Genomic DNA, 25,378 nt, shown 5'->3' with positions numbered 1-25,378 from the left:
GCGACCTACTTCTGTCTGAACAAATAGTGACAGAGCATTGATGTGATGCAGAGCGGGAGTGACAAAGCAGGGCCTACTACCCAAAAGTGCCAACTGTGCTCAAACCGCTAAAGCGCATTCCCTTCGTTAGATACCTAGTATAACTGCACAAAAATAGTTTGTGTAAATAGAAACATCTCCTTCGGAAGCAAGGGAAGAGACCATGTTCACCGCACGTTTGCTGGGTGCCTGCTCAGGAGAAGAGACCACGGATGCGGCAGGTGTAGGTGGTGTTTCTGGCACAGATTAGGAGCTTTAAGATTTAGGAGTGCTTTCACGGAGCACAGCAGATTAGTGGAGCCAAAGGGGCCTGGCACCGAGAGGCTGGAGACAGAGCAGATCAAGACCTGTTTGGTTCAGCATCATGTCCTCAAAGATGGTTGGTCCCATTCTTTCTTACGTCAAACCACTATCCAGCTGCGAGGAACCGGCTATCCAGAAACAGGCTTTTAGGAATGAGCCATGCTGTGGACATTTTCCCATAGGGCACATCAAAGGAGGTCAGGCCGTGATTTAGCGCAGTGCTTCAGCAGGAACATAACTTTAAGCAAGAGAATATCCCTATTGTCTATGGTGGGTTTGCCTATGGAGTTTAAGTAATTTCATGTGCTTAAGTGGTTTGCTGGACCGGAGCCTGAATGCAGCTTTTGTAGAAAATCATATTTTTGACCTTCACATTTTAATAGTGCTGCTTTCATGTTCCTTCTCCTGAGCTCAGTTTACACAAAGGTATCAATTAACATAATGAATACCAAAGTCATCCCGTATCAGTTAGTTTCAATGAAAGTCTGGACAGCAAAATGCATGGAGCAGCTCTTCCCTCTGCCAGGGAAGAGGGAAGCTGTGCAAGACAGAGAAAAAATTTCACGGAAATGTTGCCTAATAGCCCCTTCTAGGGGAAAAATAGGGTCAGGGCCTGAACTTAGCAGTTTAGGTCCATCTCTGTCAGAAACGTAATGGTCAAGCTTGTGTTTCCCCCCACTAACAGCTACTAGGTTTCATGTGCCCTTAGCTAAAGCTTTTCCATAGTGTTGAAAGTGCAGGATTTACTCAGCGATGTTGCATTGCTTGCTACTGAATTGCAAATAGGCTGAGAGCGCAGTAGAAGCAGCTACAGCTGCTCATGGGAAGGTTTCTTCCCAGAGAAAGCCTGTTGTGAAATTACAGCAGTGAAAACAGAAGGTGGCGTTATTTATTAAAAAGAAATCAGAGCTGCAATTGCCTTATGGAGACAAGAGGCTTGGAGTTTCTAAGGTCTTTAGATATTATCAAGGGCAATGATTAGGGTTAGAGCCATGGTTTTAGTTGAGGATGACTACAAGGGAATTTCATGCTCTCCATAGTTTGGAGGAAGGAAAGTGCCTTAAAAAAGGAGACTGAACCAGCTTGGACCATCTATGAACATCCATACCAGGAACAAAAATCCTTGCAATCTCAGTTTGGGGGGGATTGAATTCTGGGTTGAAATTCACCTCCACCAGACTCTCTCTTAGTCCCCAGCACCCTGGTTTTGGTGGTGTTAAAGCTGCAGATGTATAACTGAGCACCAATGTGTATTTTGGTCAATCCTTCAGAAGGAATGATGTTTAAATGTGGTCGCTGCAGGAATAAGTAGCGGTTTTGTCCCCTTTGCTTCCTTTTTTTCCTAGAAAACAAACAAATGAAAGGGAAACCCCCAACCAATCCCCGCTCAGCACTGGACATATGAGGAATACAGCTCTCCTTTTTCCCAGAGGACCAACTTTGAAGGTAGAGTTGCCTAATTCATTAATCTCAATGGTGAAGTTTGCAGAAGTGCCTATTGCTGCGCTGTCACATCTCCCAGCCTGAGCTTTCATTCCTGGCCCTGTCTCACGGTTATGACAGTGTGACTGCGTGCGGGGTCCAGGCTCTGACTGAGCCTCTGAAATGATCCGAATTAAAAATAGTGCTTTTTTCAAGGTTTATGGTATAGCCCCACAGAGAGCAGCATTGGCACAACTGTGGAGACAGAGAGGTGGTGGCAGGGGAAAGGACAGGTGGCGGTGGGCAGGGCAGCACCTTCTCAACCTGCCATGTCATGTGAGGGACCCTGAGTCTTGGCTGGTTGACTTTTTTTCCCTTGAAAAGGGAAACATAATGGGTAGAAGCTGAGATATGTGGCCATTTCTGAATAAAGTGAAAACAAGCCCATGAGCTCCCTTCTACTGTGAAGGTCCAACAAAAACAAGCTGTAGGTCAAAAGTTGAAGATAGAGAACAAGGAGGAAAAACATTTTAAGCAAACAGAAATTGTTTTCCTTCGCCTGCCATAAAGAAGCACAAAAGGACAAGCAGATCTTTGCAAGGCCAATTCTTTTTGTTACAAGCCCCTTTCTGTTTATTTATCTCTTTGCCAGAATCCCTTTTTGAAGGCAAAGCTGAGGGAGAAGAATGGCCTTTCTACGTTTTCTTTTTCCTCTCCTTATCCAGAGCACCACCCACCTGCAGTAAGAAACATCATCCTCCAGGCAGACACGCATACATGGATGATGCAGGTATTTGTCATGCCGGTAGATGGCTGGCTGTGTCCCTGGCTGGCAGCAGGAAAGCTTGTCCCATCGGGAAAGGTCTTCGGTGTCTGAGATTGGGTATTTGGCATTTGTGTAACCCACAACAAACCCTCACTGTCCTGGGTGTGTGCTCGGTGTGTCTGGCTGAACTGCCGCCAGCCGGGTGCCAGCGGCTGCACATGTGCCCTGTGCCACCCGTGAGGCTCCCAGGTCCCCTGGCTCTTCATCCTTCACCCAGAGGAGCGCACTTTGACCACACAGGGATTTTTCACCTGGCGAAATGGACTATTATATTTCTTAGGGTGCTAAAGTTGGCATGAGTGATAAGTGACTACAGGTAGTTATCGAGGGTCATGTGTGATGCCCTTGGTGGTGACACCTGGTGCCTGTGGGCTGCATTCGGAACTGAACTCATAAGCGACGCTTCCAAAATCTGCATTTATCAGTTGTGCAGCGTTCAAAAACGCACGGAGAAGGGAGGAAAGGCAAGACACCGGGTAGCCGCTTCCTGCGGCCCTGCCTGCAGGGGCAGCAGCCGCACGGAGTTAACTGCCCTGTGTGAGCCGCCGGGGCTCCGCATGAGCCGGCACCACGGAGCCGCTGCCCAGCCGCGCCCGGACTCGCCCCGCCACGTGGGTCCTCCCGGCCCGCCCCGCGCGGCGTGGGGGGCGGGGCCACGCGGGGCGGGGCTTGCTCGGCGTGGTTAGCGGTAGCGGTGACGCGGCTTTCGCCGGAGGGCCGCGGGCAGGCGGGGTGTGGGCGGGGCCGACGTAAGGGGGCGGGGCGTAGCGCGGCGCGGGTGTGGCTAGCGCGCGGCGAGGCGGGTGGCCACGCTTGGGGCGGGGCCGGGGGCGGGGCCAAGCCGGGGCGGGCGGGGGCGGGGCCGAGCCCTCAGCTGACCGGCCGCCATTTTGTCAGGCACTTGGAGGCCGAGCGGAGCCCGGAGCTGGGGCTTGCGGCCAACGGGGCCGCCGCCGCCCGCCTGTAGCCGCGCCGCCTTGCTCCGCGCCGTGCTGGGGGCGAGCACCGCCCACGCCTCCCCGCCCGGGATGTGAGCGGCCCAGGCCCGCTGGTCTCACCCGGTTCTAGCGGTAGCAGGAGCCGCGGCGGCGCCCCCGGCTGGGCCCGGCCCCTCAGCCCCGATCGTAGGCCCCGCGGCCCGGTGCGGCCCCGCCGCCATGGCGCTGAAGATGGTGAAGGGCAGCATCGACCGCATGTTTGACAAGAACCTGCAGGACCTGGTGCGCGGCATCCGCAACCACAAGGAGGACGAGGTGAGCGGCCCGAGGGGCTGCGGGCCTCCCGCTCCCCGCGGCGGCCGCGGCTCTGCTCGCCCTCGACAGGGGCTGGCGCCCCTTTCCGCCGGCCTGGGGCCTGCCCCCGGGGCCAGCCGGCCTCCTCCCTCCGCGGGGTTCGGCTGTCGCCCCCGTCCCCTGCCAGCCCTCCCGTCAGGTTCTGCCTGTCCGGGGGGCTCAGGGGTGATGGAGGGTGCCTCGGCCCCGCTCCGTGCCGCGGAGGCTTGGTTAGGCCCAGAACAAGCCGGGTGGCTCCCCCTCTCCGGAAAGGGGATGTTGTTTTGAGGAAGGTGCAAGCAGGAATCAAAACGAGAAAGCTGAGACTGGGGTGTAGGCTGTAAAGCCAAAAAGGGAAGCTTGTGGGAGGACGAGAAGGCAGTGAGGGAGCAATGAGTTGAAAAAGAGGATAAGGGAGAGTGACACTTCAGTGTTTATTTTCCTATTTAATATATTACTGTGATGCTGAGCTCACTGATACATCTAATAAAGGAATTCCTACCTTCCTGCACTACAGTAATCAACTCTACAAAAAGCTGAATTCAGACACAACTCAGCTTTGAAATTATTCTTATTCTATACCTTCTAACTGAAACACTTTCCACATTTGTAAGCTTATGTAGGTTGGAAATAGTTGGACATGTTGGCCTATTGCTCGTTTTGTATTAGAGCCACATTACCAGGAAATTAGCAGAGGTCAAATAGTTAGTCATCAAGAACATGTTATATGAGACTTTCCATGTTGAATTTAAAGCGTCACATATTAATTTGGAAGTAACGGACACTAAGGAGATCGTTTATGTTCATCTACAAGTAAGTGGTCATGGCCTTAAGAAGCGCTTATGAATTGTCTAACAGTTATCTTTTAGTTATTCTAACCGGTTATCCTAAATATTTAACAGTTATCCTAACTCTTATTATATTCTTCATTACTGGCGCTGTTGGACTGAAATGTAACATACCTTCCAAAAAGCACTTGGTTTTTCAAATGACTTTTAAGCAGACCATTGTGCACACTACAAGGTGTTATTTGCTAGTGATAATACCTGGGAAACTGTTTAATTTTTTTCATTTGATTGTGTGACTGGGTGTAGATTTGGTGGCACAGGAAGACAGTACTGCTGTGAAGTATGCAGCACCCTGCAAAAAATGGGAAACTGTATGGAGGAATGGAAACAGCATTTGTTAAGCTGTGTGAGGTGATACCTAAGAATGTTTATGTGGACGCTTACTGTGTTTAACTTGTGCTGTTGTAGTTCTAAGCTGTTTTTGTTATACTCGGAGCTGGAACAGCGAAACAATAAACAATTCTGTGGGGTGCTTTTCCATAGCGTGTTTAGGCCCAGTTTGTATGATATGCTGCTTTTAGTAAATATATCTTATTTCTTGTGCGCATAGGACAGAAGGTAAAGAGCACAAGTGCTGTTAAGCACCATCAGGCTTACCAAATTACTGTGCATCATGAGCTGTACTGGGTGTTTGTTCTTAGCCTGTGACAAAACTCAGTTAAAATGTGTTAGCTTTAATTTCCTTTGTTTGCGGTTAAGAAAAATATTTGACAGATAATTTTTTTCACAGTGTTGGAAAAATACACACAAACCTACACAAAGGGCTGTGTATGTTTGAAGGAAGTCACTAGACAGATGTGCACACTCTAGCCTTTGCTAAGGTCAAAGCAAATGTGTTACTTTCCCCTTTCTGCAAGTCAGAGGCTGATGTTGTCAGTTGCAGTAGTTGAAGGGTAAGGTGATAGCGTTTTAAGTGATGGTAGCCCTTTGGTTTGAAATTTAAGTCTTGACACTTTAAAATAGAAAATTAATTAGCAATACTTCTTTAGAACCTCATGTGCACAACAAAAATTAAGAACCAAACTTCTGTTCGTGTTCAGCTGATCAGTTGAACTGGCACTGAAAATATTTGTGTCTTCTGTAGCACAATCTTTTTTGGATTCCTTCAAAGATTTTGCTTAATTATTTGAAGTGACTGCAAACAGTGCAGGACTGTTCCTTTTTCTACTTCACTTAGCGGAAGAGGACTGTAAACCTGTTATTAAGATACTGATTACATTGATTTAGTGCTTCTCAGTGAATGGTCATGAACACTATTTCTAGTTTTCAGGTGATGTTGCAAAATCAGGATAGTATTTTAGAGGAAGTAGCTGCAAAAATTCTTCCTTCTTCTCCTACACTGCTTCCATTGTTCATTGTATCTACTAAGTGTTGCTCAAATACAGAGTGCATTTTTTTGGCTGGCTTCTATGTGTCTCAAGTTAAGTGTCTAAGCTCAAGATGCACATTTTGGCCAGTTCAGAAGAGCAAATGTGTTGAGAACGATCTGCAACGTGCTTTGGTGGCGAGGATATTAACTGCTGGGTCTCAGTAAGAATTACTCTGTGAAAGAAATGTGTCTGGAGATAAGGTATTGTGGCTGTTAAAGAAAAAGGAAAGAAATGAGAGTATGAGTATTATTTTGACCCTTTTATTTTGATTTAGTTATGCTTTTTACAGAATGCTAATTTCTGTTATGTACATTGGTTCTTGCCCTCTGGAATTTAAAATCAGCATGTGGAAATTCCTCCATCATTTTTTTTTCCCCTCATCTATCTAGCAGTCTCTCCTGGTAGACAGGAGATAGTAAGATTTATTCCTTTCCAGTTCTTAACTCTGACAGTTCCCAATTCCTCTATAGGTGCTATCACAAGCTATTGTATCTGGTATTTCATTAAACTAGTGGCTTTGTTCCACTGATGCATCAAGGATGTATTTGTAGTGAAGGATATGCCAAATGGTTGTCACCTAGGTTTACGTGTGTGTTTCTCAAATACAGCTTTCCAATAACCTACTACATTCTTGTTTGATGATGACGTATTCATCTTGTGTTGCTGAGACTACCAATTTTAAGAGTGTCCTCCTCAGCTCACTAGAGGAATTGGGGATACTGGAGGGCTACTGGCACTTCAGCTAACATCCTTGCTGCAAAGTGCTTAATTACCTGTCAGAAAGCAACTTTCACTTTAGTTCCTGATCTGTATCCAAAGCTGACCCATTTATTTTGAGTTTAAAACACTGAAACTGAAGTACTGGTGTGCTGTAAGGATGAGAGGGAGACAAGAGGTAACACCTGAGTTAACCTAGTCACTTTTCAGTGCGGACCTATTCTGTTCTCCGATCTCCCAGGGAAATTTGGAGCTGCGTCGTCCTCCTGTGAAGTAAACACTGCTGGAAGAGGAATGAGGTAGCACAATAGCATTAGGTCTTTTCTTAATTTTCAGCACTCTATGCAGATGTTTTAATCCCTGTGGTGTTTCCTGGTGCCAGTTCAAAATTCCGGGGAAAGCCAAACTTACAAGAAAGACTTGAGATATTTTGATCCATTCTCCTTTGACCTTTTTTTCTAATCTCTCATTCATCTGGAGAATTAATCCTTTTAGTAGTGAAAGCAATGAGTCTTTCATCTGTTACTAGGTGCTTTTGTACCCTGTGGAATATATTCTCCCAGTTCTGCCTAGTTTTTGGATGCCCATCTGGGTAAGGGGAGGAGTGGTTTGTACCATGTGATGTTAAGAGTATAATGGATCTTTCTGCTGGATACTCCAAACTGCAAAGTGATTTGTAGTTTGGGATGTTCTCCTGAACTTGAAATATATGGAGAGATAATGCTGTTATTGACACTGTTTGGCTCTTGCAGAGTATTTTGTATTTGCATTTCACAAGCTTATTATACCCAACAAGAAAAGTGCTGTTGAGGCACCTTTACAAAACTGAGGTGGTGAAGTAATAGAGATGTTAAATGAGTGGTGCTTTGTCCTGCTCAGACCTGTGTTTCAAGTGCCTTTGATTTTTTTTGGAGGATACTTAAAAGGAGGAGGGTAATATTCAAAAAAATTCCAGTACAAAATGTCTGTATGCTTCTCACAACTTGATAAAATTGCCTCCCTTTTCTTTCAGAGAGTCTGCTTCTTGAGTGCCAGGATTAGTGCTTTCAATGTTTTATAGTTGATACTTTAAGGAAAGGCATGTTTTAAAAACTCACATTCTTTTTTGTACAGGACCTCTCAGAAACAAGTCTGAGGAGAGAAAGGAGCGATCAGTTTCTGGTTGGAAAAGCTTAAAATTAATTTCAGATGATATTATAAGGATAAAGCAGGGGCACATTGAGGTCTTTCATGCAATGTATTGGGAAATGTGCGTTTAACTACTCCAAAAGACTGGACTTGCCAAACTGGCACTAGGCTCCGGTTTTTTTAGTGACTGTCGTCTAAGGACGATGGTCTTGCATTACTGAAAAAAAGCCCTTTTTTGCTAAATAAAGGGCTATTGCAATCAGATGCAAATGGCTGCTTTTTCAGGTGAAATCCCAGTGTGAGGCATTTTGAGGAATTATGAAAAACTATGAAAGTCTTTCATGTACAGCCTGTCATCAGCCAGGATGAAGATCACCTGATGCTGCAGTCTTTTGACTGCTTAGCCTGTAGCTGCTGTTGCGGTATAAATATCTAATAGTAAAAGTTATGGAGTGGGACATGATAGGGGAGTTCTGAGGAATACTAAAACGTTTATTGGTGCTGAAGACTGGGAAACAGCCCAACTCATAGGCAATGTGCAGTTCATTGATGACAGTGTTTTCAGTTGCTGATGCTTGGTCAGTTACTGCTTGCCATGTGTATGTTAATGTCTTTGAAGGGAGCTCATTATTCCACCCGCTTTTGAGTGGATCTAGAGTTGCTGTTGTTAATTCTTTGAGTGTCTGAATCACTGGAAAAGGCAAAGTCAGAAATAGAAACAATACACAAAGGAAGGTTTGATAAAGACCTTACACCAATCAGTAAAGAAGCAGACTGATCCGCAGCCTCCAAGGTAGCAAGGGCAAGTGTAATAGTGTCCTTGCCTTACCTTCTGGGTCATAGAAAAAAAGGATCTGGAGACTTGGAACAAAGGGAATGAAGTGAGCTTTTCCTTGTATAATTACAAGCAGAGAGCAGCTTAGGCTTTGCATTACAGATGGCTTTCATTAGCTTCTTGCTTTCTCCTGTGTTAAATATTCTTTAATTGGCTGTGGCATAAGTGGGGCTAATAGCTTTGCTCCCAATACGGAGCTTTTTGTAGCTGTCTCTTCTGAGGGTTTGAAACACTCTAGAAGGATCACTTTCCCACATGTGTAAATAAAAATTCTGCCGAGGCAGGTGCAGAGGAGAGGAAGACTATTCTGATATTTCATCCTAAGAAATGGAGCGGACACATACATTGTGCCTCTTGTGAGATCCGAGGAAGAATTACCAAAAAAGTCAAATAAGAATACAGATACTAACTAATGTTATCTTCTGTGGTGATCTTCAGAGAGCTACTATTTGAGGTTTTTTGAGGCAGCCACCTTTGTCCTTATGTTGAATGTAGAAAATAGGTCTTTCATTTCTTTTCTGATCTCTTCTGGTGTGATGAATGACCGCAAGCTTTACTGAAAAACCTCTTCCTCTACAATACAGGTCAGTGAATATTTTTGGTGTGCAAAGATTGCCTTTGGGTTTTTCGTCTAGAAGTGTTCTTTGGTGTGTTAGATTTCTAATGTGATACAAAGAGCAGCAAGGGAGGCATTAAACTACGTGCATGAAAAAGACGGAGTCATGGGACCAGTTATAAAGAAGCATTTGTGTTCCTTAGCTTATTAAAAAACTTGACTGTTCATGCTGAAAAACTGAAAACCCTTCATAATCTAGAGGAGTCTGGGTAAATCCAGGTGGCAGGAAGTTATAAGGATGTTTGACTAAGGTAAAAGATGCAGAAAATAACATGGTTAGTGGTGGTGGTAGTAGCTCTTAAAGGTGCTTGCATACTTTTTTAAAATTAGAAGCATTGGTTCAAAATAACTGAGAACGTTTACGAAACCTGTTGAATACTTAGGTGTAACTAGCAGTGGAAAAATGTTTGGGCCATACAGACTTACCTCCTGAATCATTAGTCAGTAGGCTGATGGAACTATTGGCTTGTAGGCCGTGTCATTGAGTGCTATTTTGTATATTAGCTGTTTCTTTGTTTTATAACCTAGACGTGCAAACCTGTTAGCTTTTGCTGAGAGATGCATGTGTTTTTAAAGTGAAATAGATGTGAATGTAGATGTGTTAAAACTTTCTTCAGGTAGGCTAGTTTATCATGGCAGATTTAGGCCTGAAGAAAATACGTCACTTCTAGCTATACCAGTGTATGACTAAGCTTCACTGCCTTAAGGAATGGAAGTTTAAGTAAGTGACTGTACAGCAGGAAGTAGGTGAACAAATTTACTTTCATTACGCAAACATTTTTACTGCATTTAAGAAGTTGGTGATGGCTGTGAACCGTCATTCTCTTCACTATCTGTCTTAACCTTCCATCGCTTGGAACTTCTCATAGTTTTTGCATTTATTACAGTATTACTTTTTTCTAGTATTTTCAACTGTGTTTCTGTATAATCCATAATATTTCACTGAGCTTTTTTTTTTTAATTGACATTTCCCTCTGAACTAATTCCTCTCAGTTGACTCTCTAAAACAATAGATACTTTAGTTTGTTAGAAGGAAGTGACTACTTGCTACACAGACAACAAAACACGTGTTACTTTTATCAAATCCTGAAACGTTGCACAGGAATATGACTGGAACTAATACATTGAAAAATCATTTAAAAGTACTCTCGTATAGCTTTTTGCTGAGTAACGTACAAGTAAAAGTGTTTATTACATATTATGTTTGCAGGGACAGGCATTTTTATGTGCCACGCCTGTGTATTGTCTGCTCAGGTATAGTTTTAGGCAGCATAAGCTCCTGAGGATTGTCTTAATTACTATGCAATTAAATTAACAAATACTGTGACCATATCAGAGACACATTTGTATTGAGGGATATCTCGAAAGCTTTACTGACCATGCATGCTTACTGATTTATGTTGATATGCTTTGGGTTTTGTTATATAATATTCACTTAGTTGTTGGCATCTCAGAGTAGCTTGTGTGGGGAAAATAGTACAGGAGACCTTGTTTATCTGTGCTCCAAGCTCCAGTATAGATGCTCTTTTGTGTAAAATGTTTCAAATGACTTTGGTTAAACTGCAAAAAAGACACTCTCGGTGTAAGAGTGACAGGATACTCTTGTATTTACAAAGAAAATCCAGTTGATTTTGCAGTGCCCGGTGTTTCTAAAGACAGCATAATCCTGTGGGTATGTGCATTGGCCTAGGTTCTCGTTCTGTTTCTGACTTGCTGCGGCTGTAGACAAGCAGCTGCAACTCTACATCTGTTTCTTTTCCCCACATCTAATTCTTCTATAGTGCTTACCTGTTCTGAAGATCATGTGTGTTTCTGTAGTGCCTTATGGTATTGTGACTCTGATCTTTGTTTGGAGTTGCTTAATACGACTCTAAAAAAGATATATTGCTTAGCATTTGTCTGAATTTTAAAATGAAGTTCAATGGTTTTTATTGGTTTATGAATCAGTTTAAGCTAGATGGGGGCATAATCCCAAGTTTCAGTTGGTGTGAATAACTTCAGCTAATATAAAATCCAAATATGCGTAAATAATTTGACTTTTCACGTTCCTCCATCAGTAGTGTTTGACTAAGGAGTCTTGCTATCTAGCTTCGGTCATAATAGTGAAGGGAGTAGCAGATAATGCACCATGCTCCTAATAAATAATATAGAGATGACTGCTGCAAAATGAAATGGCCAAGGTTGACCTTCAAGCCTCCAATGTTTATCACTGATGAGAACAATACGTTGATCTAGGATCTTGAAAGTGCCTACAAGTTGTGTGAATAAATCCCTGGAAAGCCAAGTAGTAAAGGCAAACTAAAACTTTTTGAAACATGTATAGCAATAATTTTTATTAACAACTGAGCATAAGATAAGCTTGGCTTTTTAAAAATGCCTTTCAAGTTGTAACATGGTTTCCGAGTTCTTTATTGCATCTCACTACCTTTTGTGTCACTTTATTTTGACTGCTGCAAACTTGCACAATATCCCAGTTACTACTTTTATTCTGTTATATGCTTATTTACTTTGCTTAGTTTATGGTTTTAGTGAAGTTAATTTTAAGATAACGTGTGGGAATGCGTGTCTTGGAATTCTGTTTCTATTAAACTGTAGAGTAAGTAGTCTTAAGGAAGGATCCTGTCACTTATCTCAGATAGCTTTTTTTTTTCCTGCAGTATCTAAATGCTGTAATGTTTTTGTAGCTGTGTATGATTAGAATTAACATCTAATTTGCTTATCTCTAATGCTGTCCAGTTTTCATTGTTCAAGTGAATTGAAAAATAGCATATTTCACTTTTGTTATACTCTCAGCCATTACCTCAGTTGATGTATTTTGTGTTGTCATGCTGTGGTGCTTATGTTTCAGGTCAGTTTATTGGTATATAAATTCTATTTGACTAGTTTGGTGGCATTTCTTAATGCGAAGCACTGCTTTGGAGGTTTTTAGTTTAAAAAAAAAAAAACAGGCAAGTGATATGTATTTCTGCCCAGCCTTCTTCCGGAAGTTACCAGGTAGCAGGTGAGCTCCGCTGTGCTTCTAACAGTATCTTCTGCCTGAAGCATAAACAAGTTTGAAAGTTGTTTTGCCTCCACAAGGTGTGTGTAGTACAAGCACTGCAGTCACATCACATGGCTTGCATTCAAATGGTAGTATTTCTTAAGGTTATCAAATAAAGGGAGCAGTTGTAGGTTTCCTGGAAGTTAGTGCAGTAGGCATTTTGCTCTCATGAGAGATCATGTCATGTGCTTGCACTCAAGGTGAATTCATTGAGTTTGACTTCAAGTGTTTCTCTCCAAGTTCTAAAAAAAAAAAAAAAAAAAACCCTTATAAATCCTACCATGTTTAAAGCAAATGTCATATTCTATACTTCAGTTCTCTTCATGTTCTTTTTTATTCCAAACTTTGTTTTACAATGATAGTTGCACATTTATTTTAGACTATACCTTACTCCTTGTGGCATTCACTGTTAGTAATCATCTCCTTAAAGCAGTGGGTTTTTTTTTTTTTTTTTTTTTTTAGTCCTGAAAGTGCAGGATAAGTGGGGACTGATTATGCTCTGGCATTATGCTATTTAATGTGGGTGGAAAACACTTTGCTATTCTAGTAAGTGACAGATGAAAATCTCAGAAACAAATAATCTGTGGTAGCTTCAGTAGGTTGAGGTCAGATCCTTGCCTTTAGTTTGATAGACTGTAATCCTAAATAGTGTAAATATGAATTTGCTTTCTGTTGAATTGGTATATGGCTGAGATGAGGGTACAGCTTCTTTAAGATAGTTGAAAATAGATAACTTTCCTGATTAAACTTAATGTAAAGATACCACAGCAATATTCATTCTAATTATTAGTGTCTTTTTATCTCCTGTGAAATACTAAGCTTTGAATGCAGATGAAAGTACAACATAAAGGATTGCATTCCCAGGGATGTTCAGTTAGATTAGTAGGTTTTTTTTTTTTTTTTTTAAATTTGTTCCTCTATTGCTTGACAAACAACAGTAAGTCTTTTGTGAACCTCTCTGAAATAGTGAATCCTAAGTTCTGTGTAGGCTGGAGGTTGAAAAACACCAAAACTTTATTCCAAAGTTAATTCAAAAAACATGGCTTGTGAGCAGCTGAAAAGCTGGAGAGTGAAAAATCTTATAAACTGAAGTTTTGGCTTCTTATCATGACCCACTTTTCCCTCTGCTCTTACTTTCAATGGGGTTATGTCTTATTTTCATTCTTGATCTCTCTGCTCTGTAGCCACTCACGTTAGTTTAAATGCACATATTTTCTGGGTGAGGTCTTGGAACTCTTGAAAGATTCGGACCTATTTTTAAAATCACAGTGTATGTTTTGAAAATGGGTATAAAATGCTTACCACATCTGTTTGGAATACATTAAGGAATGGCAGTTATAACTTTGTGCTGTATTCACAGCTTTGCTGTGTAATTACTGCATTTATCTGCATGCTTTATTTGGGTTTTAGCTACGCTGCTGTGAATGTGTTTCTGTAATCTTTCTCCTTCTGAGCAATATGTGAGAGAAAACAATCACTAAAGTGGTTGCTATAGCATTTTACTTAAGGAGCCTTTCCGAGTGAGTTGGGAAAGGCCCCTTTCCTGCTTGGCAGACTAGCAAGAATAAATGATTCTTCCTCCTCTTGACACTTTTCCCTGTGTTTTCATATGCCTTTGTCTGGATGGTTGCGATTCTGATAACGTTCTTCTGTTTTATGGCTCTGATTGTTCTTAACTACAGTAGACATGAAAAGGGTTCCTTATAATTGCTTTGTTTGCTCCAAGCAGTTGGAACTGTCTGAAGATCTGTGAATATTGTGACTTAAGTGTTCTTCTGTTGACTGGCCAAAACTGACTGGTCCCCCTCTTGGGAGGGCTTCAAATGAGATTGTCATAGAATCATTAAGGAACATAAGTATATAGGTATTATAATCAATACTGGGAGAATAAACAAACTCTGAAGTATTTTTCTTTTGCATTCCTTTCCGTTCCTTGCCGTTTCTTCTTGGGTTCTCTAAAATGTTTTAGGAAAAACTGAGCCTGTTACACCCTGGGAAGTATTTATTCTTTCTTATGTGCCACACTAGGAAATCGCTGTATTAGAGGGATTTATCCACAGACTGTCAGTGAATCAATGCTGGCAGAAGTATCCAGATTTTGCCCTGTGTTAGTATTCAAATATTTCTCTCCTGCAAACATGTAGGCCTTGTGCCGTGTCTACCATGCTGACAGATCCCTAAACAATTTTCTTCCTTGCATCAAGTGGTTATTCTCCTGCTTATGGTGTAGTTTTGCAGCCTGAATTGAACAGCTTGAAAGCTGTCATGGGAGGGCTTGGGGGTATCACTCAGTGTGAAAATGCTTTGATAAAACATACCATCTGGTGTTCTACAAAGGTCAGCTCTTCGTTAGCAAGAGAAGAGGGAAGAACTTAACTGAAGAGGGACACTTGAATACTTGTTTCCTTCCTGTTTATTTAGACATTACATGTGGTAGCAAATGTGGCTAGGGTATGGTTGTTGGATTTCAGATGATAATGCAAGACTATAAATAGATCACTTTTGTTCGTGTTACTCATTCACACCAGTGCTACTCCACGGAGATTAACGAAATGTTAATACCCACTGATCCTGTAAAGCTGTCTATATATAGTGTCTTTCGTTCCTTGCAATCTTTTAGGATTTAATGTGCAGATATTTTGGAAGGACTTTTTTGTGCTCTTCAAAATCTTAGATTTAATAAGCTTAAATATGAGTTCTGTAATACGCTTTTTCACCCTCTTTCAAAGCAGTTGGTCGTTATGTTAGGCTGAGGCCATTGGGTTTGAATAATGACTCAGGAGTCTTTATTCAGCTGTGCTGAGGGGGTCTGACTGGTTGCCATAGTTGTATGTGTCATTTAGCTTTTCCATGCTCTAGCTTCTTCCACCTTCTTGTCATACAGTGGGTTATGGGTGTTTGGAAATCTTAAGCTAATGTTTAAAGAGTTTTGGGACAGATGTTATGACAAATGGCAGTAATGTTTTTTTGTATGTGAACATTAAAAATAACCTGCATTATGATTCTGGCTTTTAAAACTGCTACTGATGTTGCTGGCCAAGATGTGGCAACCAGATACACATGTGAAGGATTCTGTAACACTGTTCCAGCATGCTGCTATGTGTGCATAAAATATTCAAGGGTAGGTACAATGTATTTCTAGATCAGTTGCATGTTGTGTAAGTGGTTCTTTCAGCATCTCTGTTCAAGTATGTATTTCCTACTATGAGAAGCTTTTAGTTTAAACTCAAGAGTTGAAATTTTCCATGGAAGCCGTCTGGGACCTGAATCCCCCTCAGGCTGAGAAGGGTCTAAAATCCCAAATCTTTGGTTTCGTGGAAGAAGCAGTCTGAACTCTAGATAGTTTTGCATTCGGGTGCAGCACCCCCTCCTGTTCTGGTGGATGTGATCCGTTCACCTGTATCCAAGATGATAGCTGAGTATCTCTGTAGAAAAGAGAGTTGTTTGCCGTTTAGTATGACTTCTCCTCACATGAAAAAAACTTCTGTCGCAGATATGTTATTACTTTCCCAAATATGGGCATTTGGGAATATGTTACGTTTCTTAGAGTAAATTCCTTTGCTAGTTGACTATTGTTGGACCTTCTGTGTTGAGCTATACTGGAGAACAGGGCTGCTGTTTGGAGATACCTTGACAGACTGCAGGAATGGGCCAAGCAGGAACTCAGTGAAGTTCAACAAAGACAAAGAAAAAGTCTCAACGTAATGAACGCAAGTCCACTTGTGCTGACCAGTGCCATGAGGAATCGGTTTTATCTCTCTGTAACTGCAAGATTTGAGAGAAAAAAAACAGTCAAATTATTCTATATGCTTTGAAGCTGTTAACCAAATGAGACTGCTCCTACACTGAATTATGTTTATTCACCTTGCATCCTGGTGGTGGGTTCTAATTTTGGTATTCCTAGACTCTGATTTACAGCAGTGTAAATTGTCATTACAAGACTGTGGCTTAGAGCATAAAGTCCCCACGTTAAAATTCAGTTGCTACTTTTCCTCGCTTGGATCACAGTAGTGTTTTTTTGCACTACAGACCTTGTGTAATTACTTCTTATTTTCATCTGCTATTAAAAATAGCATTCTCTACTTCTAGCAGCTGAATCTCAGAACTTGAAGCATGAGTATCACTCCAGGACAGTGTAAGTGGCCAAAGAACAGCAGGAATGATGCACAAATTTTAATGTAAGGAGGAGGAATGTTAATTAATGGACTTCCATATTGAAAAATATGCTTTAGTGGAAGGTGATGGTATTTGTGCAGAATTTTGCTTTGCAGTTAGGTAATCTCTTTCTGACCTGGTTCCTCTGACAGTTGATTTATATTGAATGTTAAATACCGTGGCGCATGTGTGGCTTTCTAGGGAGATATTTTTCTGCTTTTAAATCTTTCATGATTTCTCTAGCAGATGCCTTCAGTACTTTAATCATAGTTAATTGTGAACTGAAAGAATCTCTGACTGAATTAAGCCTATTTATAAAGTAAAATCTGTACAGATATTTTTAAATCATGTATTTGCCATATCCCTCCCACAAGCACAGACGTGATCGTTTGAAAGGAAATGAAGGGCCAAATATTTAAGTGTAAACATTGACGTTTGGCTCTCCCAGTTACTGAGATTCCTATAAATAAACAAGCATTGCTTATCAAAGGATGTGAATGGCAAAGTCATTTATCTAAATCACGAACCAGGGCAGTAGGTTAACTTTGCCATGTTTTGAATAAGTGGAACTGGTTAACTAGTTACAGCTAAAAGTACTTTTACCTTATATTCAGCTCTGAGACTTGTAGTCCGTCCCTTCAGGTACGAGGATTGTTTTGTGTGCACATCTGCATTGCTCTCTGTACAATATGCCCAAGAGAGGAGTAACTCACTGTATTTTTATCAGTCACCTTAAATTTGTGGGCTGCTTATAGTGCCTCACATAGTTTTTCTTTTTCTAGACACGTAATAAAAAAGTAATCGCTGACTTTCCGTTCAGGTTAGTGACTAATATATGTTCTAGGAATAGTGAAATTCATAAACTTGTATTCTGGCCACTAGGTAAACATGCTGCACTGGGCAGCCTTTATTCACAAATCTTTGAAACTAGAGCTCTGGACTGAACGGTGTAATGGGGGAGGGAGAGGAAATACACTAAAGAGACATTTCCACGTACGTTAGATTTTGTAATAGAAACGTGATATTTAATGAGTAGTTTCATCAAAATTAAGTGCTTACCTAAAAAAAAAAAACTGTGCATGTGTGAAATTTGTTGCTAGCAAACGATGAGTTTCGCCTTCTTCTCTGAAATCTGCAAAATAAATCTAGTAAATAAGCATGAAAGTAATTTTTTTTTTCTTTCATTTCCCTCAGGCAAAATACATCTCCCAGTGCATCGATGAGATCAAGCAGGAGCTAAAGCAGGATAACATTGCAGTGAAAGCAAATGCAGTCTGCAAACTTACATATGTAAGTGATATAATGTATGTAACATTATCTATAATTTTTGTCTTTCTTGCTGACTGCCAGCTAGCCTTCTGTCTGAACGTCTGCTTTTCCTAGGTTGAAGTTTCATGACAGGCTTAAGCTTTTGTAAGTAAGTGCAGGCTGCAAATGAAAGTGCTCCCGCCTGTGTTTCTGACATCAGGACTCCATTCGTTTTGCTGGCACTACTACTTGTACAGTTGTATTGAGGTGGATCAGGAAGCTAATCTCCTTGAAGATGACTAGCTTTTTAGTTTGACCAGTTTTCATCTGGACTGGTTCTTGCCTAACTTCCCATGTGATTGCATGAGCATTTGAAACTAACGTTTCATTTTCTCTTTGCACAATCCTCTATGGAGAAGGACAGGGAAATACTGCTAAATAAAAAGATTTTTTTCTTTTAAAGAAAAAAGCCCACAAATCAAGCTCCACCAAACCAGGAATAAGAACCTTCCACAGTGATACTTATATAACTACAAATGTAGCACCTGAAATTAGTGCAAACTATTTTAAAACTTACTTCTGGTGCAACTTCTGCACTTTTCCCTTACATAGAGTGGCATAGAATGTATCATTAGTCATAAACTTTAGATAACGTACAGTGTTATTTCTGGACTCTTAACTGGTTCTGTCCTCAAGTTTCTGAGGTGTCTAACTATTTTCTTGCGTATCTTATTTCACAACTTTTTTATCTTGGTTTCTCTGTTTGCAGTTACAGATGCTGGGCTACGACATCAGTTGGGCTGCTTTCAATATTATTGAAGTCATGAGTGCATCAAAGTTTACATTCAAAGTGAGTTCTTTGTGCAGTTAAAAATGTAGTAGCTGAGCTGTTTTATTACTGTATTTAATGGATACATTGGAACATCGTATTTCAGTTAGTTTTCATCAGTGCGCAAAGGAAGTAGAATCTGTTTCTAGTGCATGGGTAGTTTCACTTCACCTGCTGGTGTAGGTTCTTATGCCAGCTGTTTCACTATCTTTTTTTTTTTTTGTGAAAAAACTTACTTTTGAGGGCTATCTAAGATTCCTAGTTACAGGTGTGTTTCCTTTTGTTGTAATTTTTCCTAAAAAAAAAAAAAAAAAAAAAAAGTTTGTTTCTGCCCTGTGTTGTAGACCTTTTTCACCAAGAAAGGCAGAGTAATGCTTCTTAAGGAGTAGTCTCCAGATTGGACTTTAGGACCTGCAAGTCAGGAGTTAAGGAATATTATTCTTGCTTTGTATTAGACACAGCACAAACAACATAACGTTCCCCGTTTTTTCTTTTGGTAATCCTACTTTATTTCTGCTTCTTCTTGGTAATTGAACCTGTAGATTCTAACAAAGAAGAGGAGATGATGCTAGTTTTTATATCCTTAAGATAGATGTATTACAATTATGGATGTTACTTTTCTGAGGTAATTAAAAAAGGCAGGGGCTTATATCAGGAACGAACTGAGAACGCTGTCGTGCCTTTTCTGTTATGCAAACCTCTTGCCTAATTGCTCAGTTTTTTAATACTGCTGATGAAGCTACCAGTTGTTGTTTGTTTGAACACTGTCTACACTTAAAAATAACTAGCTTTGTTCTGCTATCTTGTTCACAGAGAATTGGTTACCTAGCTGCCTCTCAGTGCTTTCATGAAGGGACTGATGTAATTATGTTGACTACTAATCAAATCCGAAAGGTAAACTTTTGTCTCCAGTTCTCAATCTTTTTCTTGCATTGTCTCCTTACCTGTAGTTTCGAATCTATATAAAATACTACTTGCTTTTTGCAAGTACAGAGATCTTTAAGTGGCATTCTGTTTACTTGGTTCACAGCTCGTTTTCATTCCACAGTCTGAGGGATTAATGAAACGCTTGGTAGCTGTCCACAGGTTTCCCTCGTGCTGTCTCATACAGCTATTTGTTTACTCAACGCAGTGATCGGTGAAGACCGTAACCTTTGTTAATACTACCAGTCTCTCAGACAGCCCTCATAAGAATGTGATGGATCAGAAAAATGTCCCCGTTCCTAAGATAAACTGAGCAGTCATCCACTTTCATGAACTTTCTGTTTGTGAGGGCCTGTTTTCTTCCAGTATCACTTTAAATCTTGACCAGTCCAGTAGAAAATGTGACCTGCATTTTACCATTTAAGCAACTGAAATAGCTTTTACTTTAAAAAAAAACAAAAACAAAAAACAGTAGGATATCTTCTGGTATCTTGCCTAAAGAATTGGTCCTTTTCATTATCTTTTAAATTGTTCATCTCTGACAAGTACGTGTATTTAGTAATGTTCATCCATGTTCTTTGTTATGGAGAATTTACTCTTCTGAATCTCAGTCTCCTGTTAGGCTATTCCTTTTTTCCTGTGCCAGAGTTTAACAACGAGGCAACTTTGTGTTTTAAGAGTTTATCACTTCCCCAGAAGTATTAAAGCTAGAATGAACTGCAGAATTTTGTTGCCCCTTAAGAGTGGATTTCATTATTCTTAAAGTAGAATCTAATCTTTTACCACCTGCAAAAGGTATTAAAATGAGATGCAAATGGTACGGTGCCTTAAAGGCTTCCTTAAGTTTAGTTTTCTTTGTGTAGGCTCTTTGTGCATGTGAATCTGGACTGCTAATACTGATAGTTCATGTGGGAAAGCTCTGTGCAGTTCACTTCATATTTTTATTTCCTAATAACTGCAATTAAGGATTGAGCCTATAATGATGTGTATTTCATAAAATCTCATTTTATAGTTCATACTAGAGCATACTCAGATGTGAATATTAATTTATTTAATTTTGAAGCTGAGAAATGCCTGAAAAATATATGCTCTGTGACCTTCAAATAAATACACAGAAATTTCACAGATAAAATATATTCTGCACGCTAGCTTTTGTTCTGTTCTTTTGGACTGAAAGTCATGGAGCTATCAGCAAACTGGAAGAAAAATTAACTCATTTCTCTATTAGAGCAGTTAAGTTGGGTACTGTTAAGCACACCGCGAGATTACTGGTTCCCAGTGAAGTGGATGACAATTTTGCTCTGACTTAACAGAGTTGGTATTTAATTTCAAATTTTTCAGATTTAACTTCAGATTTTGTAGGACTTAGACACAATCACAAGTGTGTTTAGTGTTTGAGGTGTGTGGTCTGATATGTCTAATTGCATTTATGCTGTAGTCTTCCTTCCATTGTTTAATTAGGATACTTCATGCCCGTTATTAAACTACAGGTTAAGTGTATTTTAGCCGGGGTTGGATGACATTCTTCTCAGTAGTTGGTATAAATATTCCCATGGAATGGAAGGTCTGCGTCGTATTGCATGAACAAAATTGGTCTGAGAAAGTTGTTTTTCTACATTCTGTAAATTTTTGAGCCTTTTTTTCCTTTTTTAGGATCTGAGTAGCCCTAACCAGTATGATACTGGAGTTGCACTGACTGGCTTGTCCTGTTTTGTTACTCCAGATCTTGCCAGGGACTTGGCAAATGACATCATGACACTGGTGAGTTGATATGGCAAAAATTTGTTTCTTTCTTATATTTGTGTGTAAGGAATGCTTAAATTGTTTCAATTTGGTAAATATCTGTTAAATTTGAAACTGTTACAAGTGGAAACTGACACTTTGACATTCTTGTAGGGCTTTAGGGGAGCCTTTACAGATGTCACTTAGCTCAAGGGGATAACTTTGAATATTTCTGTTAGTTTGGGTGATAAATGACAGTACTTTACTTTCTCCTCCAAAGCTGAGTTCTTTAAAAATAGCCAAGTCCCACGGAGAACAATTTTGAGAGATGTCGATGTAGATAATACGTAGACTTTGAGAATAGTCCCGTAGAGGTAAATTTGCGAAGAACCTGATCTCAGTTGTTTCATTAACAGATGTCTCATACGAAGCCTTATATCAGGAAGAAAGCAGTGTTAATCATGTACAAAGTGTTTTTGAAATACCCAGAGTCCCTCCGTCCCGCATTTCCTCGCCTTAAAGAGAAACTTGAAGATCCAGACCCTGGTGAGTGGATTTTAATAAATTACTTCTGCTCAAAAGCATCTAGGTATTAAATGTCTTGAGACCTGGTGGAGAGAGAGAGAGAGAATATGTAAATAGTCATCTTTTGAGTACTGATTCATCTGTTTAATAGGTGGATGAGCATATGAGAGTTTTTGCAGGAGTTACCATATTAAAAATACATTCTTTGAAGTGTCCATTTCTTATTTCATAGCTAATGTTTTTGAAAATATATCAGCAGGTTAAGTATTTCTGGGATAAAGCTACTTAATGATTCCTGGTTCGTTGTACCTAGCTTGACTATGAAAAACATTTCAGTTGACTGCAGGTTTTCTGCTTCCTCTGCACTTTTACAAAGCTGCAGTTATTGGATTGCAATGGATGCGCTTAAAATAATTTCACATAACCTGGTAGAATTTTTTTCCTATTTTAAATTTAAACTTTCAGCCCAAACTGCCTTTTGGGCCCTCTGTACTGTGTCAGGGCAATTCAGCTGTAGTATAGGAAATTTGCAGGTGCTCTACATCATATTCACACTTCTGCTCGGTCTTTCCAGAAAGTGCTGGTCTTCCTTTACTGTGCCAAAACGCTGTAAACTCATTTCACGAGTTCTGTGTAGTGTAGTTCTATGAACTCTAGTTGATTTTGTGTGTGTGTTTAGAGGGAGAAATTTAAATACATATGCTGGACTAATTTGATAAGGGTCCAGGGGACAATGTTTAAAAAAAAAAAGAAAAGAAAAGAAAAAAACAGAAAAGGAAGATAGACTTCTTAATGCTGCTTTATGATAAAAAAGACTTTTTGCTACTAGAAAACCTGGACTATCTAGAATAAAAGATTGCCAAAAGAGAACAAATAACTTTGAGGCTGAGCAACTGAAAAAGAAATGGGCATGTTCAGTCAGATTGTTTAACAACTCTCTTTTTCTTGTAGCTGTTTTAATTAAAACAGCTACAATCACTCGTTTTAAAGAAATGAGTGTCTTGAAGCCTTATGGTGGGTAGGACTATTAATTATAATGTTGCCTGTGTCCCACAAACAAGCTATCCCCAGAAAAGAAGGAAAGAGAATGACAATATCCTGTTGCCTGACCCAAAACAGTTACTCAGTTTGTTGAAATATCATAAAGCAACCAAAAAGGAGAGCAGCCAAAATTAAATAAAATCCTTTTGCAGTTTGTTTTGCATTCTTCTTCTTTGTTCACTGCCTCATTTTTGGCAGTGAGGCTGAGCCATACCTCTTTGACACAGGAGTCTGAATCTTTAGCTGCTTTGGTTCTGGGTATTATGCACCAGAAACTTCAATTGCTATTAAGCCTATGATGAGATTTCTGCTCTTCCCACTTCTGTTTCTCAGGTGTGCAGTCTGCTGCAGTAAATGTTATTTGTGAACTGGCTCGTCGCAATCCCAAAAACTACCTTTCTCTCGCTCCACTGTTTTTCAAGTTGATGACGTCGTCAACCAACAATTGGGTTCTCATTAAAATTATAAAACTGGCAAGTATTCCAGATCTTTCTCTACAGGATTGGGATCCTCATAAAATTATTTTGGGTGTGGAATTAGATTCCTTGCTTGGAGGTATTGTTACCTTTAAATCCAAATGAAAAGAAACCAAGAATCTCTTCTAGTGTGGGTGAACATCATCAAAAGGAGAAAAATATTTTAATATAGTTTTGTAAAATATAATGAATTGCAATTGAAGTGATATTTTTAAACTGCTTAAAACCAGCTATTAAATCAGTTTCTTGTCCACGCTTTTTGAATAGTTTGGTGCTCTTACTCCATTAGAACCTAGGCTGGGAAAGAAGTTGATTGAGCCTTTGACCAACCTCATACACAGGTATGTGTGACAAATATTGCTTTGTTTATTCAGCATTGGTGAAGTGTCTACTAGGTAGATCAGTAGCTAGTCTGGTGATGTGTTTCTGAGCTTTTTCTGGAATTTGGATGTATTGACTACAAGTGTCAAAAAGTTAATTACATCAGGACTGTTTCTGAAAAACTCTAGCAAGTTATAAAACCGTGAAGGAAAATTGTTGGATGGAGTGAGCAAATTTGAAAAGGATACCTGTGTATCATGAGGGGTGCTCCAGCCAAAGAAATTCTGTCTATCCTCCTAATGTTACTTCTAAGGCTGGCTCTGAGCAAATCAGCCAGCAGGCTTGCATCCAGATACCTGAAGAGGGCTCGGTTCATTGCAGCACTGACAAATCTATGCAAATTTAGTACTCCTCCAGGAAAAGCAGCAAGATGGACAGCGTGCATCTCTCTTCCTGTCTCTATTCCACCTCCTTTTCCCCACTTTCACAGTTGTTATTCATTTAATTATTTGTGAGGACTTCATCCTGTTGGGTTTCTGTTGTTTCAAAAGTTATATTAAATCAGAAATGACTGAATGAGTCAAAACACCCTGCCATCCACTGAATGCATAGAGAACAAAAATGATTGTCCTAGTTCTGAGTGTACTGGAGTCTTTAGTATTGTGGGCTGAGTGACCTTCGCAGTATCACTTGTGACTGCTGCCTCCAGAGCTGTCTGCTCATTACCTTTGCAGACCTTGCTTCCAAATTCTGCTCCTTTATTACTTTGGAGGTTCGATATGTGACTGGGCCTCATCTCTTGGCTTGTTTTCTTTGAAATTCTCAGAATTGCACTGTATGTATGGAGTGTTGAACTGGCAAGAGTTTTCTTGAATTTAAGTTTTTGGGGGAATCAGACGTTTGAAATGTGTTACTCTCTTACAAGAGAGTGAGTAAGTGCATACCTACAAGCCAGTAGATTTCTGAAAGGGTCTTTTGCCTGTGCCCTACTGATTCTATTTGGAGAGAGATACTTCAGGGTTCTCCATCTGCCTTTCTTATTGTGTGTGTGTGTTTGTTTTGATATTGGGGGGAGGATTTGATTTCATTCTTGGCCAAAATTGGTTCAGGGCTCTGTAACTGGTGCTGAGGTTTTGAGTTACCACTTCCTTCCTCATTTCTCAGGTCACTGTGCTGTTACTTGCTTCTTCCCAGAGAAGAAATGGTTTAAAAGCAAACTCTGTAGATGTCTTGGAAGTCCAGGATGAGGACTGCAGAACTAGCTTTTCTTTTTAAATCTTCAGTAGCCACTCCCCCTTCTTCTGTCCTCCTTCTCCTCCCACCCCCCACGAGTTTTTGAGTGAGAATTATTTCATCTAGTTTGAAGATGTATAGAACAGAAGACAATTTCCTGTGTAATTAAAGGTGTTAACTAGTGTCAGGATATTGCTGACAGCTCTTCAGAACGTGCTGTTTTTATTCCTTATTTAAAATACTTGATTTCTGTTTCAGCACCTCAGCCATGTCTCTCTTGTATGAATGTGTGAACACAGTAATAGCAGGTGAGAACGGAATTTTTAACCTAGAAAAGGACACGATTAACTTTGTCATCAATTAACACCAGCTATAAACCTTTTTAACTTGCAGCCTATTAGTGTATTTTATAACTGAATTAAATTGCCTGGCAAACTTTTAAGCAATTTGTTTCACTATATAAATGTGACTGAAATCCTTTGTTGTCAG

General features: G+C 40.3%; 1 protein-coding gene across 2 annotated transcripts in view; it reads left to right on the top strand.

The window, feature by feature from the left end:
* Positions 1-3,442: 3,442 nt before the first annotated feature.
* Positions 3,443-25,378, top strand: part of AP3D1 (adaptor related protein complex 3 subunit delta 1) — a 46,125-nt gene continuing 24,189 nt past the window's right edge. Inside the window, exons 1-9 of one of the 2 annotated variants that reach the window (XM_068919603.1) lie at positions 3,443-3,843; positions 17,765-17,860; positions 18,588-18,668; positions 19,461-19,541; positions 21,225-21,332; positions 21,710-21,839; positions 23,193-23,332; positions 23,603-23,676; positions 25,148-25,197. In XM_068919603.1, coding sequence (XP_068775704.1) covers positions 3,748-3,843; positions 17,765-17,860; positions 18,588-18,668; positions 19,461-19,541; positions 21,225-21,332; positions 21,710-21,839; positions 23,193-23,332; positions 23,603-23,676; positions 25,148-25,197 — 856 coding nt within the window. In that variant the 5' untranslated portion in view covers positions 3,443-3,747. The remainder of the gene's footprint in view (positions 3,844-17,764; positions 17,861-18,587; positions 18,669-19,460; positions 19,542-21,224; positions 21,333-21,709; positions 21,840-23,192; positions 23,333-23,602; positions 23,677-25,147; positions 25,198-25,378) is intronic. The other variant, XM_068919604.1, reaches the window with a different exon arrangement.

This window comes from Struthio camelus, chromosome 26, assembly GCF_040807025.1.
Source record: "Struthio camelus isolate bStrCam1 chromosome 26, bStrCam1.hap1, whole genome shotgun sequence".
Taxonomy (NCBI): domain Eukaryota; kingdom Metazoa; phylum Chordata; class Aves; order Struthioniformes; family Struthionidae; genus Struthio; species Struthio camelus.
This window is presented reverse-complemented; position numbering and strand designations above follow the sequence as displayed.